The sequence below is a fragment of the Oncorhynchus clarkii genome, chromosome 5 (genome assembly GCF_045791955.1).
Source record: "Oncorhynchus clarkii lewisi isolate Uvic-CL-2024 chromosome 5, UVic_Ocla_1.0, whole genome shotgun sequence".
Lineage (NCBI taxonomy): Eukaryota > Metazoa > Chordata > Actinopteri > Salmoniformes > Salmonidae > Oncorhynchus > Oncorhynchus clarkii.
In genome coordinates this window covers 49,427,218-49,445,615 of record NC_092151.1, presented here as the reverse complement: position 1 = coordinate 49,445,615, position 18,398 = coordinate 49,427,218, and the positions used below count along the sequence as shown (strand labels likewise).

The following is an 18,398-nucleotide window of genomic DNA, read 5'->3' as shown; positions in this document are numbered from 1 at the left end:
TATTGTTTTAAAAGGCTAATTGATCATTAGAAAACCCTTTTGCAATTAGGTTAGCACAGCTGAAAATGTTTGTTCTGCTTAAAGAAGCAATAAAACTGTCCTCCTTTAGACTACTTGAGTGTCTGGAGCATCAGCATTTGTGGGTTCGATTACAGGCTCAAAATGGCTAGAAATAAAAACCTGAGAAATGAAGGATATTCCATTTGAGCAAGAAACTGAAGATCTCGTACAATGCTGTGTACTACTCCCTTCACAGAACAGCTCAAACTGGCTCTAACCAGAATATAAAGAGGAGTGGGAGGCCCCGGTGCACAAGTGAGCAAGAGGACAAGTACGAAACACCAGTCTCAACGTCAGCATTGGGATAATGGCCTTCTAGTTGGGCTCTAGCTTGCAGACCATAACCGTGGTGGTTGGCTAGGCTAACAGTTAGTTGGCTAAATAGCTAACGTTAGCTGGCCATACCTCGAACCAAAGAGATCTCAGAAGATTAAGAATTGTTGACTTGCATAACGCTGGAAAGGGTTACAAAAGTATCTCTAAAAGCCTTGATGTTCATCGGTCCATGGTAAGACAAATTGTCTACAGTATAAATGGAGAAAGTTCATTACTGTTGCTACTCTCCCTAGGAGTGGCTGTCCTGCAAAGATGACTGCAAGGGCACAGTGCAGAATGCTCAATGAGGTTAAGAAGAATCCGAGAGTGTCAGCTAAAGACTTAAAGAAATCTCTGGAAAATGCTAACATCTATGTTGAAAAGTCTACGATACGTAAAACAGTAAACAAAAATGGTGTTCATGGGAGGACACCACGGAAGAAGCCACTGCTGTACCCCAAAAATGTACTGCACGTCTGAAGTTTGCAAAAGTGCACCTGGATGTTCCACAGTGCTACTGGCAAAATATTCAGTGGACAGATGAAATGACAGTTGTGTTGTTTTAACCTGTTGGATCTCTGGGGGCGCTATTTCATTTTTGGAACACGTTCCCGTTTTACATATTTTGTCACGAAAAGATGCACTATGCATATTCTTGACCGTTTTGGAAAACACTCTGAAGTTTCAGAATCTGCAAAGATTTTGCACAGCACACCGAAACCAAGATGATGCATCACCCAACCTCTCTGTTTTCCATTGTCTCCTTATATGGCTGTGAAAGTACACTTTCTGTCGTTCGCCCAAGGTCTTAGCAGCATTGTGACGTATTTGTAGGCATATCATTGGAAGATTGACCATAAGAGACTACATTTTCCAAGTGTCCGCCTGGTGTCCTGCGTCGAATTCGGTGCGCAATTGCCAGCTGCTTCCACTTTACCATTTGATTCTGTGTCCAAGAACGATGTATCAATGAAGAGATATGTGAAAAACACCTTGATGATTGATTCAAACAGCGTTTGCCATGTTTTCAGTCGATATTATGGAGTTAATTTGGAAAAAAGTTCGCGTTTTGAGGACTGAATTTTCGGTTTTTTTTTATAGCCAAATGTGATGTATAAAACGGAGCTATTTCTAATACACAAAGAATCTTTTTGGATGAGCATCTGCTATCCAACTGACATTTTGAAGTTCTTCAAAGGTAAATGATTTTATTTGAAGGCTTTTATGTTTTTGTTGAAATGTTGCGTGCTGGATGCTAACGCTAATGCTAACGCTAAATCCTTTGTTTGCTAGCTACTGTTACACAAATTATTGTTTTCCTATGGTTGAGAAGCATATTTTGAAAATCTGAGATGACAGTTTTGTTTACAAAAGGCTAAGCTTGCGATGGCATATTTATTTCATTTCATTTGCGATTTTCATGAATAGTTAACGTTGCGTTATGGTAATGAGCTTGAAAACGCCGGTATGGGGAGTTCCAGAGGTAAGTATGTGTGGAGAAAAAAAGGCACAGCACACCAACATCAAAACCTCATCCCAACTGTAAAGTATGGCTTCTGCTTTGCTGCCTCAACACAGCTTGCTATCATCAACGGAAAAATGAATTCCCAAGTTTATCAAGACATTTTGCAGGAGAATATTAGGCTACCTGTCCGCCAATTGAAGCTCAACAGAAGTTGGGTGATGCAACAGGACAATGACCCAAAACGCAGAAGTAAGTCAACAACAGAATGGCTTCAACAGAAGAAAATACGCCTTCTGGAATGGCCCAGTCAGATTCCTGACCTCAACCCGATTTAGATGCTGTGGTATAACCTCAGGAGAGCAGTTCACACCAGATATCCCAAGAATATTGCTGAACTGAAACAGTTTTGTAATCCGCAACTACAGAAAACGTTTGGTTGAGATTATTGCTGCCAAAGGATTGTCAACCAGTTATTAAATCCAAGAGTTCACATACTTTTTCCATCCTGCACTGTGAATGTTTACACGGTGTGTTCAATAAAGACATGAAAACGTATAATTGTTTGTGTGTTCTTAGTTTAAGCAGATTGTGTTTGTATATTGTTGTTACCTAGATGAAGTTTAGATCAAATTTTATGACCAATTTAGGCAGAAATCCAGGTATTTCCAAAGGGTTCACATACTTTTTCTTGCCGAAGTAACTGCATTTAGCTAACATTATTTGATAACTGGTTACAGTAGATGGCGTTATGCATTTCCAAAACGTTGGTTTACTTTAATGTAGCTGTAAGCTAGGTATTGATAGCAACCAGCTGACACATGCACTTCTAATAAATATTTTTCCAACATGACTTTGGAATTCTGATCGGTTTTATATAATAACTGGAAAAATTTACACGTGAGCTGTAACTGTGCATTGGGACATTTGATGCGTAAACTAATGCAAATCAATATGTTACATGTGCTTACGTTAATGCTACCTACATTTTAAGTAGTTTTCTGACAGGAAACTTTTTTACTCTGACTTGAGTAGTCCGATGGCTAATTTTACTTTTGCTTCAGTAAACCACAATCTAAGTAAAAGTACTTTAACTTAAGTTCAGACTTTCAGCACTCTACCCACCTCTGCAAATTATACATAGCCTAACTATAAAACGGGGATGAGCATCCACTCTGGAGAAAGGTTTATTGTTCGTTCTACAGAACTAGGCCAACATCTGTCAATCAACTCAGCCAGGGAAACACAAACAGTAGCCATTTATCGGTGTTCACACCATTCATTATGTGACAATAGCTAGGCTAATGGTAAGCCTACAAATTGTAGCCTATTGGAATAGAATCGAAAAATAAAGAGCCTATTGCAACCATCGATGGCACTAGATTATTGCCAGCTGATGTCTCGTTAAACCATCAATATGAGTTAAATTCACCCACACACAACTGATTTCAATTGCAACCATTATTGGTCACCTCATTACATCTCCCTAAAAGATGACGTCGGTTTAACCTTAGTCAGAGATCTGTATACTATGACGAGAAGTTTAGGTCTGTTTAGGGGTGCATAGAAGTTTAGGGTTGGCATTGAAACGCACTGGGATTATTCTGGACAGATTTTGGCGAGAGTGAGCCCTCTTGGTTCACCTCTTCCTATCTGCCTTAAAGGCAGAGCATTTATGGTGATCCCGTCATCAACTACCGTCAACCAATCATGTCAATGTGGAGTTATACAGAGCCTTCTGCATTGTTACAAAATTTGAGAGGCGCAAAGGCGATGTGGTACAGAGCTGGATTTGGCCTCTGCATGCCTCCAGAGGCTCCGCAATTGCGCCACACGAAGCCTCCGACCATATTTTCGGATCAAGTATACATTTTCCTTTAGTCCTGCTTGCAACCAAAGTCTTTAAAAATATGTTTTCCCTCTGGTTGGTATTGTCATCAGAACAACTTAGTACTTTTTTAACAGAGTAAGGGCAATGTATCTATTTGACAAGCATTCCATACAAAGTATTTCATAGTTTACCATGGCAAATCTACTGTGGCAATTTACTACATTTTGTATGACTGGAAACTAATGTTGGTGTAGCCTACTGTTATTATTTTATTTGTTTCATATTTATGTTATCTGAAACTGCCTGGTACCATTTCTTATCAAGATCAGTGGTAAAATATACCTGGACTGTCCATATAAATCAAGTCAATAGCATGGATTTATTTGTGCCAGAAGGCTGTGGGACAGAATCAAATCTATATAAGTGCGCTGAAGGCAGCAGCCCTAACAGCTGAACCACCCTAGGCTATTATTGAACAACATTTTGACAGTTCTTTCGTAAACTTAGGATACACTTCACACTTGTACACTCTATATACACAGGTATGTAGACCTTTAAGTCTTTACTGAAGACTCCTTTCTTCAGTGGGTCATATGATTGAGTGTAGTCTGCCCCAGGAGTGTGAAGGTGAACGGAAATTCTCTGGAGCAAGGAACCGCCCTTGCTGTCTCTGCCTGGCCAGTTCCCTTCTTTCCACTGGGATTGTCTGCCTCTAACCCTATTACAGGGGCTGAGTCACTGGCTTACTGGTGCTCTTTCATGCCGTCCCTAGGAGGGGTGCGTCACTTGAGTGGGTTGATGTACAAAAGGCTATATAAATACATTTGATTTGATTTGGACACCCCTTCAAATTTGTGGATTCGGTTATTTCAGCCACACCCATTGCTGACAGGAGTATAAAATCGAGGACAAAGCCATGCAGTCTCCATAGACAAACATTGACAGTAGAATGACCAGCTCAGTGACTTTCAACATGGCACCATCATAGGATGGCACCTTTCCAACAAGTCAGTTCGACAAATTTCTTCCCTGCTAGAGTTGCCCCAGTCAACTGTAAGTGCTGTTATTGTGAAATGGAAACGGTTCAGCTTCAAAGTGGCTGTAGCATGTAGCTTGTAAAGCATGTAGCATGTAAACATCATCTGTCCTCAGTTGCAACACTCACTACCGAGTTCCAAACTGCCTCTGGGTGCAACGCCAGCACAATAACTTTTTGGCGGGAGATTCATGAAATGGGTTTCCATGGCTGAGCAGCCGCACATAAGCCTAAAATGACCGTACACAATGCCAAGCGTTGACTGGAGTTGTGTAAAACTCGCCACCATTGGACTCTGGAGCAGTGGAAATGCGTTCTCTGGAGTGATGAATCATGCTTCACTGTCTGGCAGTCTGAGAACGCTACCTGCCCCAATACATAGTGCCAATTGTAAAGTTTGGTGCACAACCTCACTAATGCTCTTGTGGCTGAATGGAAGCAAGTCCTTGCAGCAATGTGCACCAACATCTAGTGGAATGCCATCCCAGAAGAGTGGAGGATGTTATAGCAGCAAAGGGGGGACCAACTCCATATTAATGCCCATGATTTTGTTTGTGTATACATAGTGGGGCAAAAAAGTATTTAGTCAGCCACCAATATTTTTTGTTATTAAGCTATATAAAACAACGGTTGTTGATGTGTATTTCAGAATGTTTTGCTTAACATTATAAGTGCAGCAATGCGCACACAGCAGCAGGCAGTTCCAAAATGCAATCAATTAGCTGGAAAACACAACTCACCGTTCTCTAGCAGGAATGTATATGCTGAAAGGCCAGATGGTTCTAGTGTTAAGACAATATTTACTCCTGAATTTATTTAGGCTTGCCATAACAACGTTGACTCAAGACATTTCAGCTTTTCATTTTTAAATAATTTGTAAACATTTCGAAAAGCATAATTCCCCTTTGACATTATGGGGTATTCTGTGTAGGCCATGACAGAAAATTCCTAATTCTAATAAATGTTTTATTCAGGCTGTAACACAACAAAATGTGGGAAAAGTAAAGGGTTTTGAATACTTTCTAAAGGCACTGTATATCCACCAGTCCACCTAATCAAACAAGTCTTGTCAGTTTACCCTGACCTAACCAAATTACACTTTTTGCGATAGCATAATAAATGTATTCATTACACTATTAGAATGTTGCAGTCAGAATGACTGCTCATTAGCTTGAAGGGGGGTCCCTCGAGGCCCAGCGGTTCTAGTGATAATGGGCGTAAACACTAATCAGATTAAAATATAATCTCACTTTCATGTATCTCACTTCTATGTACAGTATATATAGCTGTATATTGCATTCTTGAGCAACTTAATGTCTTTATGCCAATAAAAATATCTGTTACGCTGATTAATGTTCAGTTTGTGTTCCACCAGTTGTAGTGATTATTGTTTTGCAGTTTGTCCTTTAAATGTGTTACAGAGCACATGAGATGAACAAAAACCCTCTACAGAGATATTTTCAGCTGAATATTAATGACGATTCATTCGTTGACAAATTCACCTGGTCATTGTATGATATCTAAAGTATGAATATGTCATAAATTAATTAAATATATGAATTAGAGATAAAACCACTCAGCACTCCATGTTTGCTCCATTAGAGATGCTTAGAGATTGTATGAAGAAAATATTGCCTTGTTGTTGCATAATGAATTACTGTAACAAATGTCCATTCACAAAGCCTTAAGTTCCCTATATCGTGCACCAGTTTTGAACAGAGTGGCCTAAAGTAGTTTGCTATATAGGGAATAGTGTGCCATTTGGGACAGACACTTCAAATACAACAAACAACAAAGGCATCATTCTCACCTCTTTGAGAGGGTCGTTGAGCTCACTCAGGATATTGTCCTCGTCAAAGATCTTGCCTTGATAGCGATGCTCATAATAATCATGGATCTTCTGCCGCATGTCTGCAGGTAGCTTGTGGAATGACATGTACTGCTCCACTTGTTTGTACTGTAAAGATGGAGAGAAGAGAATGTCAATAAACCAATTGAACTGAAAATAACAGACAACAAAAGCTGTCACATTGATTGTCGTTTGATGTTATGAGTGGGGATTTCAAAACATTACATCAAAAGCAATTGGATGTAAAATAACATTTGCGGTCATTACAGGCAACATGTTGTAAAAGGAAACAAGGACATACACAACACACATGCATGTGCACACACTCGCATGCACCCCCATACACACACGGTGGGGTGGCAACTTGTATCCAGGGTCATTGCGTATGAACGTGGCAGGTGGCAGAACAAGTACAGCCTGAGGCTCTTCTGAGCGAGGCTTCCACTCCGGCCTAAACAATTGTCTCTCTCCTCACTCTAAATATAGGCTACCCATGAGAGATCTACTACATCAGGGGTCTCCAATAGGTAGATCACAGCCCACATATGAGTAGCTCGCCAATCAATTCTGTTCACCTGTTCACCGGACATGCTACCTGTCCCAGACCTGCTGTTTTCAACTCTCTAGAGACAGCAGGAGCGGTAGAGATACTCCTAATGATCAGCTATGAAAAGCCAACTGACATTTACTCCTGAGGTGCTGACTTGCTGCACCCTCGACAACTACTGTGATTATTATTTGACCATGCTGGTCATTTATGAACATATGAATATCTTGGCCATGTTCTGTTATAATCTCCACCCGGCACAGCCAGAAGAGGACTGGCCACCCCTCATAGCCTGGTTCCTCTCTAGGTTTCTTCCTAGGTTTTGGCCTTTCTAGGGAGTTTTTCCTAGCCACCATGCTTCTACACCTGCATTGCTCGCTGTTTTGGGTTTTAGGCTGGGTTTCTTGACAGCACTTTGAGATATCAGCTGATGTAACAAGGGCTTTATAAATACATTTGATTTGATTTGAATTCTGAAAGTACATACATTTTTCACCACAAAATTTCATAAACATAAAGCTCCGGGCTACTATACAATCAGAGCCACATTGACATTTCCCCCCCCCTGGTTGGCCACTATTGGCTTAAAAATCCAGATGTAACACAATATCTGCCAATTAATTTCCAGCAATATTGTCCCTGTCTGTCTGTTTGGTGTGCGTGTTTGTCTATAGCCAGTTAGCGTTGTTAATGATAACCGTATTGTGGGTAGAGTAGATAGACTTTTCACAAAAATTTTCTCAATTAAATATTAACTGCAAAGTTAGCTTACCTGACAGAACTATACGTTATGATTATTTGTTTCAATTGGGTAGCCATTGTTTTGCAAACTCTGCCATGACGTAATGCAGCACTAGGCCTAACAGCAGAAACATCGCCATACCCACACATTCCTCTCTTAAACCCCCCCCCCCCCTCTGCAGATGACTTTGTCAACCACTGAAAAGAAGGTTGATGACATCCACTACTCAATCACTCAGCCTATTGAGTTCACAGGTCTCACTCACAAATAACTACCCTATGCCTTAACCTCTTTCTCCCCTCTCTCCAGGTGAAATCCTGCAACTAGTGAGGTCTGGCCGACTGACAACCTAACCGCTCGACCCCATTCCCTCCTCCTTTCTCCAGACCATCTCAACAGACCTTCTCCCATTCCTCACTTCCCTCATCAACTCATCCATGATCACTGGCTGCATCCCCACTGACTTCAAAATGGTCCGAGTCGCTCCCCTTCTCAAGAAACCAACACTTGACTTATCTGACATCAAAAACTACAGACATGTACCCATCTTTATTTTCTTTCCAACACACTTGAGTGTGCTGTCTGATCAACTTACTCATAATCTCACTCAGAACGATCTTCTTGACCCTAAACAGTCAGGCTTCAAGATGGTTCACGGAGGCTCTCCCCACTGCCAAAGTTGACTCTCTCCTTCTGTTCTCATCCTCCTTGATCTATCTGCTGCCTTCAACACTGTGAACCATCAGATTCTCCTCTCCACCCTCTCCGGGCTGGGCGTCTCAGGCTCTGCACACTCCTGGATTGCATCCTACTGGCAGGCTGCTCCTACCAGGTGATGTGGAGAGGATCTGTCTCTGCACCACGTACTCTCACTACTGGTGTCCCCAAGGGCTCAGTTCTAGGCCCTCTCCTCTTCTCTCTATATATAAAGTCACTCGGCTCCGTCATATCCTCAAATGGTCTCTACTATCATTGCTATGCGGATGACACTCAACTACTTTTCTCCTTCCCCCCTTCTGACACCCAGGTGGTGACACGCATCTCTGTGTGCCTGGCAGATATCTCAACTTGTCGGCCCACCAAGCTGTTCTTCCTCCAGGGGAAAGCCTGCCCGCTCAAATACCTCTCTATCATGGTTGACTACTCTTCAGTGTCACCCACCCAGAGTGTAAAGAACCTTGGCATGACCCTGGACAACACCCTGTCATTCTCTGCAAACATCAAAGCAGTGACTCGGTCCTGCAGGTTCATGCCCTTCAACATCCGAGTAACACTACCTCACACAGGAAGAGGCGGAGGTCCTAATCCAGGTACTTCAACTCTCCCGTCTGAACTACTGCAACTCGCTATTGGCTGGGCTCCCGCTTGTGCCACTAATCCTCTGCAACTTATCAGGAATGCTGCAGCCAGCCTGGTTTTCAACCTTCCCAAGTTCTCTCATGTCATCCCGCTCCTCTGCACACTCCTCTTTCTTCCAGTCTAAGTCCGCATCCACTACAAGACCATGTTGCTTACCTATGGAACACTAAGTGGAACTGCCCCTTTCCCTACCTTAAGGCTATGCTCTAACCCTACACCCCAAGCAGAGCACTCCATTCTGCCAGCTCCAGTCTCTTGGCCCTCCCACCCCTACGGGAGCTGTTGCTCAGCCCAGTCCAAGCTCTTCTCTGTCCTGGCACCCCAATGGTGGAATAAGATTCCCCCTGAAGCTAGGACAGCAGAGTCCCTTCCCATCTTCTAAAAACTTCTGAAACCCGAAAGTAGAGACTGAGAGCTACAAAATTGTATATCATACAATGCATTTGAGGAACAATGGGAAAGTAATTATGCTTTGAAAGTTGATAAACTTGTAAACTCAATTTTGAAAAAATTGCATTTTAGTGTTTTGGTGAGAGAGCTCTTCTTCATCTACACCCATTCAGCATCGTTCGCACCCTCTTGAGATTTAGCCCTACCCATCTTGTTTCGTTCTCTGAGCGTTTAGAGCACATACTTGACGCTCTGGCCGATGATTTGTTTACCTCTGGATAAAATGAAAATAGCCTAACCAGCTCAGCTGGCAACAATTTCATTATGCATTTTTGCCGAGGTTTACCAACATCGGCCACATTCAACGGGTGTTGTACACTTTAGCTTAGGACATGCTACCTAGGGAAACAATGAACCTAGCTAGGTAAACAACATGTAATATCACACACATCATGTCACGTTAACTAATGAGCTAGACACCTAACGTTAGCTAATGCTAGCTAACAGTACACGTTGGCTTAAGACAGGTAGCTAGCTAGCTAGCTAGTAAATAATGAACCTAGCTAGGCAAACAACGTGATGGCACACACACCACGAGCCAGCCAGCTAACATTAAACAACGATGAATAACAACGTTATACACGTAGCATTAGCTAGGGAGCCAGCCAGCTAATGTTAACTAGCTATCTAACAGTACACTTCAGCTTAAAATTAAATCACTTTCTGTTTGAAACGTGTAATATCTGAAAATGTAGCTAACTAGACTATCTTATCCATACAGTATACATCATCATGCTTGATAGACTCCTCTCTCTGTCACAGATCCATGCCACAAATGCCCTTAGTTTGAAGACGTATTATGGAAACAGGTGTTTCAGCCATCTCTTTAGTTATCATACTCTAATTCCACTGATTTCAAATCTCGATCCTCCAAAAAGTGGAGATCAACACTTATGCAGCTACATTTTAAAAAATCAGTGTTCGACAGGATTACCAAAACAGACTGAGCTCAAATAGACAAAAGCCTTCTATTTGGGAGACCAATCTGAACTCTGAACTTGGCATGTCCAGCCCACTCATTATCTTAGCCAATCATGGCTAGTGGTAAGGTTGCTCTCTTTTTCTGTAGTTTACCAACAAGGCTCGTAATTAACAATTGTATTCGTATTTACAGTTGGAAAACAATTTTGTTATTAAGGTACATGAAAGTTCACATGTTCCAGAAGGCATTTCTGCCAAAAAAAAACATGTTTTGATTAAAAAAAAAAAAAAACGTTCAAATGGCTCTCTTGTGAAGTAGTGAATTGCGACATACGCCTAGTTTCCTGAAATGGTTCACAAATGAGAACATTAAGCAATTTAATTAATGTACTAAAGACATGCCATGCATAATTCAGAGTGTGTCTTGACTGTGGTTGTTGTCATATGGTAGGATATGGGGTCACTAAATATGATCTGGAGCCAGTCTCTCTGCAGGGTGCTGTGCCCTAATGGAGTCATTCAGCTGTCACAACATTCAATCTAGAGTCAATCTCTACAGTAGGAATACTGTTAAAACCTGTTTTAACTGTTTCACACTTGAGTTCCAAATATCTCTAATGATCACCACAGCATTAGTTTTTTTATGCGCTAAGTGTTCCAAAATTGTATTGATACGCAACAGGACAGATAACCCGTGCTGCCCTCAAACCAAGGCACGCTGCATGCTAATTATCTATAGGTTATATTTCAACATCTCAAATTAAAATTATTTTGAAACAACAGTTTTGTTTTCCATAAACAGTTTGAAATGAGATACGTTCCACCTCTTCATCAATTCACATAGAAGTAGCCCATTTCACGGTTGCCGACAATTTACATTTAAGGCATGCAATGCTAATGTAGGCGAGGATAAGCTAGATGAGCCGGACAAACTTCTTTCTTCGATGAGAGCCAAAGGAGTGTTTCCCCTGGTCAAGTTGTCAGACATTTGCTCATCTCCAGTCAGAACAGAGCCTGCCCAAACTTTTTTTCCCCCATGGCATATTTTCCGTCTGGCGCCAACATTGCCTTCATTGTTGTTTTCCTTACTAATACTTACTTCGGACGTGCGTGCGTTCCTATTAAAGTTAGTGCCTTATTACATCATCATAACAGTTTCTGTATACCATGTTATGACATTTCTACTGTAGCACACCGTTTATAGCTATGCATGGAGCGTAATGTATTCTCTGTGTATTTCCTTATAACCATGGACAAGTGAGGTACTAATTATATAACCTTTATGGTGTCATACTCAATTGTGCTTATGTAACTAGCTATATCCTTCTATTAGCTAAAACAATGCTAATAGTGTCAGATAAGTATTCACTTGTGTTGTATCCTTTGAAGCTGCCCTGGCCTTATCATAACCATGGCTTCTGTATTAATTTGGCCTGTTTAGCATAGCTCTGCTCTGCCCCCTTGTGGAGCTCTTCAGTTACCGTTTCTTACTGTGTCTTATGTAGTTATATCATTGTGGGGATCGCAAAGTAAAAGCCCCCACTTAAATCTTTGACATACTTCTGACTTTTTATTATGTGGGACTTAACGACGCATACTTCTTATTTTTTCTTCTTCTTCTGACACATGTTACTCCTCTTACCCCGTTAAAGCTTTATAATATGTAGACTGATCTGGATTAGGTTTCTTGCATACAACATCTTTTATACTTTTTAAACTATTAAACGTTTTGCCCATCTTCATTCACTTTAATGGGACTTTTTTTTCAACATTCTAAAGCTCCCCATTGTGACATCATAACTACCAACATTCACTGTAAACAATGTAACTTTGACACATCAGCTACTTTGACCACTTTGAAATCAACTTGTACAAAAAGTTAGAGCATATGAAATATTCCTCTACAAATCTGAAATAATAACAAAATTATCTGGTACAGATCAAACGTCACAACTGTTTAAGTAACCATATCAACCTTTTCACTAACTTTTTATAAACAACTGAACTTTTGACCACTTCCCCAACAAGTTACACAAAAAGTTAGAATGTAGGACATCTTTGTATTCTTCTCTGATATTCAAGTCTGTTCGCAGAACAAAAATATCGCTACGGATCTAATGATACACCTACAGGATTTTAGTAACCGCATTAACACATTTATCCCCATTTTTTTTCCAGACAACTGTCATTTTTACCACTCCCCCAACAAGTCTGATAAAAAATTAGAGCATATGAAATCTTCCTCTACTTCTCTGCTATTCAAATCTGACATTATAACAAAAATATATTCTACCAATAAAAAGTCACAGGAGTTTAGAGTGACAAAAAAAACTAGCTAATGTGTCATCATTGAGAAACCCAAACGGAGCTGTTGCTATGAATACTCACACAAACTTAGAGGGTGACATCTTGGTCTACTTCTCTGCTATTAAAATCTGGAATCGGAACACAATTATTCAACCAATAACAGCTGTTTGTCATAGTTTAGTGACGAGAAGCAGCTAGATAATGTCAGCTAACAGCTTTCTAATGTTGCATCCTTGTGCAGCTGAAATTGTGCTATTGCCATGGATACCAATGTATTTCAATGGGAAAAAAAGGGCCATAGACTACAATGGTAAAATAAAAAATCTCCTCTTTAACCGCTATTAACTCCAAACCAACGCTGAGATGTTTAGATTGTTCAAATGGTGGAGGAAGCACTTCGGTCAACTGCCACACAGATTCAAGCTGACCTTCAGACATGAGGTACGACAATTTCAACTTGCACTATCCATCACCAAATCAATGAAAAGGGGTTATATTGTAGGAGACCCAAGAGGACCCCACTGCTGAAGGAAAGACATAAGAAACCCGACTGCAATTTTCCAAAACACACCTGAACGTGACAAAATCCTTCTGGGAGAATATCCTGTAGACAGATGAGACCAAATTAGAGTTTTTTGGTAAAGCACACCATATCTATTTTTACATAAAACAAAATGAAGCTTTCCCTACATTCAAACATGGAGGAGGTTTCACTTGCAGTGAAGCCGCTCTGCAACGATACCACATCAGTCATTCAACAGACTCCCATTCAGAGGAACACACAGAAGCATCCAGGGTCAACGCCCTGCTCAAATCTCTCACAAGGCCAAAGAAACGGGGACACAAAACCTCCAAGATCCCCCCACAGTTCCCATAGCTGTCCTTCAATCAATCCAGACCCCTCCCACATTCGCCTCCCCAATAATGAAAAAAATGTAATAATAAAATAATAAACAAGAAAATGAATTCCATTCCACACTCCCAAGAACCCCCACAATGCACCAACAACCAAGAAAATGAACTCATGAGAAAAAAGAAAAAGACAAAAGAAAACAGAAAATAATGCAAAAAAAACAAAGGACATCAAGGACAACTAAAATCATAACAGCAAGGTCAACTGTATACGTTTGAGTGCATGTCTGGCACTATTTACATATGTGTGTGTTTGAATGAGAGTGTGTGTATATGCATGTGTACAAACACCTGCACGGCATCAACCACAGGCAAACCGGCATTAGCTGTAAAAACACTGCCCCTCAGTGTCGTTCAAACATAATAAAAAGTATGTTTTATTTTGACTTTTATTTTGACTTTATTTATTTAGAATTTTGACCATCATTCTAACTCCACTCCCACTTGTCTACAATTCCACATCCCAACCCACAGCCCATTCCACCTATCTCTGCTGGCCACCCTCTTTGGATTTCTATGCAACATATATCTTTCAACTATGTCCTGATGTTTAACATACAATTTCAATGTATCTAATCGAATAGAATTGACAGATTGCGAGTTGAAGATAAATACTTTTACTAAGAGTATTAGTACATTAGTAATTGACTGACCCGGTCTCTCAAAATCTCCTAGTACTATTTCTAGGGTCAATTTTCAATCAATGTTATGCATTTTCAGCCATTCCTGAACCTGAGACCAGAAGGAGGCTACCTGAGGGCAATACCAAAATAAATGGTCTATTGATTCTGTATCCTCACAACAAAATATGCAGAGTTTCAATGATTTTATGCCCCAAATATTCAACATATTGTTGGTGGCAAGAATTCTATATAATAATTTTAGCTGAAAAGCACAAAGTCTTGAATCTTGCGTCGTTTATACACTAAACAACGTTTATATCCTAATTCTTTTTGCAATCTGTATGGCACAGTTGTCAAGATACTGGACCTCTTTTTATTCCTCCGGCAGTTTTGATCCTTTATATTGGGAAGACAGATCAGTTCCCTACCTCCATGTAGATAGAGTTAAAGTGACTATGCATAGATAACAAACAGAGTGTAGCAACAGTGTAAAATAGGGGTATCGGTAGCCCTTTTATTAGCTGTTCAGGAGTCTTTTGGCTTGGGGGTAGAAGTTATTAAGAAGCCTTTTGGACCTAGACTTTGTGCCCCGGTACCGCTTGCCAAGCAGTAGCAGAGAGAACAGTCTATAACTAGGGTGGCTGGAGTCTTTGACAATTTTTAGGGCCTTCCTCTGATACCGCCTGGTATACAGGTCCTGGATGGCAGGAAGCTTGGCCCCAGTGATGTGCTGGGCCGTACATACTACCCTCTGTAGTGCCTTGCGTTCGGAGGCCGAGCACTTGCCATACAAGGCAGTGATGGCAGGATGCTCTAGATGGTGCAGCTGTAGAACCTTTTGAGGATCTGAGGACCCATGCCAAAGTTTTCAGTCTCCTGAGAGGGAATAGGTTTTGTTGTGCCCTCTTCACGACTGACTTGGTGTGTTTGGACCATAATAGTTTGTTGGTGATGTGGACACAAAGGAACCTGAAGTTCTCAATCTGCTCCACTTCAGCCCCGTTGATGAGAATGGGGGCGTGCGCGGTCCTCCTTTTCCCGTAGTCCACAATCATCTCCTTTGTCTTGATCACGTTGAGGGAGAGCTTGTTGTCCAGGCCCCACACGGCCAGAGAGGCTGTTTCATCATTGTCGGTTATCAGGCCTACCACTGTTGTGTCATCGGCAAACTTGATGATGGTGTTGGAGTCATGCCTGGCCATGCAGTCATTAGCGAACAGGGAGTAAAAAAAAAAAATCAGGAGGGGACTGAGCATGAACCCCTGAGAAACACCCGTGTTGAGGATCAGTGTGGTGGATGTGTTGTTACCTACCCTTACCAACTGGGGTAGCCCATCAGGAAGTCCAGGATCCATTAAGTGTTCCTTTTGTCCAGATGAGAAAGGGCAGTGTTGAGTGCAGTAGAAATTGCATCACCAGTGGATCTGTTGGGGTGGTATGAAAATTAGAGTGGGTCTAGGGTTTCTAGGATAATGGTGTTGATGTGAGCCATGACCAGCCTTTCAAAGCACTTCATGGCTACAGATGTGTGCTACAGGTCGGTAGTCATTTAGGCAGGTTACCTTTGTGTTCTTGGGCACAGGGACTATGGTGGTCTGCTTGAAACATGTTGGTATTAAATACTCAGACAGGTTGAAAAGTCAGTGAAGCCACTTGCCAGTTGGTAAACGCATGCTCAGAGTACACATCCTGGTAATTCGTCTGGCCCCGCGGCCTTGTGAATATTGACCTCTTTAAAGGTCTTACATTGGCTATGGAGAGCGTGATCACAAATTCGTCCAGAACAGCTCATGCTCTCATGCATGTCTCAGTGTTACTTGCCTCGAAGCGAGCACAGAAGTAATTTAGCTCATCTGGTACGCTTGTGTCACTGTGCAGCTCGCAGCTGTGCTTCCCTTTGTAGTTTGCAAGCCCTGCAACAACCGATGAACATCGAAGCCGGTGTAGTAGGATTCAATCTTAGTCCTGCATTGATATTTGCCTGTTTCATGGTTTGTCAGAGGGCGTAGCGGGATTTCTTATAAACTTCTGTGTTAGAGACCCACTCCTTGAAAGCGGCAGCTCTACCATTCAGTGCGGATGTTGCCTGTAATCCATGGCTTCCGGTTGAGGCATGTACGCACGGTCACTGTGGGGATGACATCATCGATGCACTTGTTGATTAAGCCAGTGTAGTGTACTCCTCAATGACATCGGAAGTATCTCAGAACATATTCCAGTCCGTTCTAGCAACACAGCCTGTACCTTAGCATCTGCTTCAACTGACCACTTTCTTATTGACCTAGTCACTGGTGGTTCCTGCTTTAGTTTTTGCTTGTAAGCAGGAATCAGGAGGAGAGAATTATGGTCAGATTTGCGAAATGGAGGGTGAGGGAGAGCTTTGTACGTGTCTCTGTGTGTGGAGTAAAGGTGGTCTAGAGTGTTTTCCCCCTCTGGTTGCACATTTATCATGCTGCTAGAAATTAAGGTTAAATTTAGGTTAAACAGATTTAAGTTTCCCTGCATTAAGTCCTCAGCCACTAGGAGCGCCGCCTCTGGATCAGCGTTTTCCTGTTTGCTTATGGCCGTATACAGCTCATTGAGTGTTGTCTTAGTGCCAGCATCAGTTTGTGGTGGTAAATAGACAGCTACGAAGAATATAGATTAAATCTCTCTCGGTAAATAGTCTGGTCTACAGCTTATCATGAGATACTCTACCTCAGGTGAGCAAAACCTTGAGACGTCCTTAGATTTCGTGCAGAAGCTGTTGTTTGCAAATATACATAGATCTCCACCCCTTGTCTTACCAGAGGCCGCTGTTCTATCCTGCCGAAAATGATTAAAACCCGCCAGCTGTATGTTATTCATGTCGTCGTTCAGCTATGACTTGATGAAACATACAATATTACAGATTTGAATGTCCCGTTGGTAGGATATATGTGATCCTAGTTCATCTATTTTATTTTCCATTGATTGTACGTTGGCTAATAGGACAGATAGTAAAGGGAGATTACACGCTCGCCGTCGGGTCCCTACAAGGCACACAGACGTTCGCCCCCAACATCTCCTTCTCTTTCTTCTGCGAATGATGAGGACGTGGGCCTTGCCAGGCGTCTGAAGTAAATCCTTCCCGTCCGACCTTTTAAAGAAAAAGTATTCCTCCAGTACAGGGTGAGTAATCGCTGTCCTGATATCTAGAAGCTCTTTTTAGTCATAAGACATGGTGGCAGAAACATTATGTGCAAAATAAGTTACAAATAATACAAAAAAACAAACACAATAGCACGATTGGTTAGGGGATTGTAAAACGTCAGTCATCTCCTCCAGCGCCATTAATGCCTTTTGGAACACGTGAATTTCATTGTGCCTTAAAATTACAAACTTATATGCCATCTTAAAAAATAAGGATAAAATTGTTAAACCTTCCTGCTAGCCATGATTGGCTGAGATCATGGCTAGGCTGGACACGCTGACAGATTAATTCAGATTGGTCTGCCATGTAGCATGCTTCTGTCTATAACATGAGCTGATCAGTATGTGTAGGTAATCCTTTCTAACGCAAAAGAGAATAAAACACTTGTGTCCGGATTATAGCTTCAAACTAAGGGCAACCGTGGCATCCGTCAGAGAGAGAGAGAAGCTTCCATTTACGTATACAGGTAAGATAGTCTAGCTAGCTACATCTTCAGATATTACATATTTCAAATCTTGTCAGAAAGTCGATTTCATTTCAAGTTAAAACGTACTGTTAGCTATCTAGCTAACTCTAGCTGGCTGGCTTGTTAGCTAACATTATGTGTATGATCTGTGTAGTAATATTATTCGTATCAGAGCCATTTGTATTGCTAATTATAGCCTAATGTTAGTTAAAGATGATGATACAACAATAAAAATAAAAAAAGTATGGCTTTTTTCATTGTATTATCTAAACCAGATCTTTTGTGTTAAATTCTCTTACATTCAATTCACATTTACATAAACTTCAGAGTGTTTTATTTCAAATGT

At 41.3% G+C, this 18,398-nt stretch overlaps 1 protein-coding gene across 1 annotated transcript in view; it reads right to left on the bottom strand.

Moving 5' to 3' along the window:
* The window catches only part of LOC139408959 (potassium/sodium hyperpolarization-activated cyclic nucleotide-gated channel 1-like), a 156,356-nt gene that overhangs the window by 48,749 nt on the left and 89,209 nt on the right, over positions 1 to 18,398 (bottom strand). Inside the window, exon 5 of the mRNA XM_071153489.1 lies at positions 6,515 to 6,661. Coding sequence (XP_071009590.1) covers positions 6,515 to 6,661 — 147 coding nt within the window. The remainder of the gene's footprint in view (positions 1 to 6,514; positions 6,662 to 18,398) is intronic.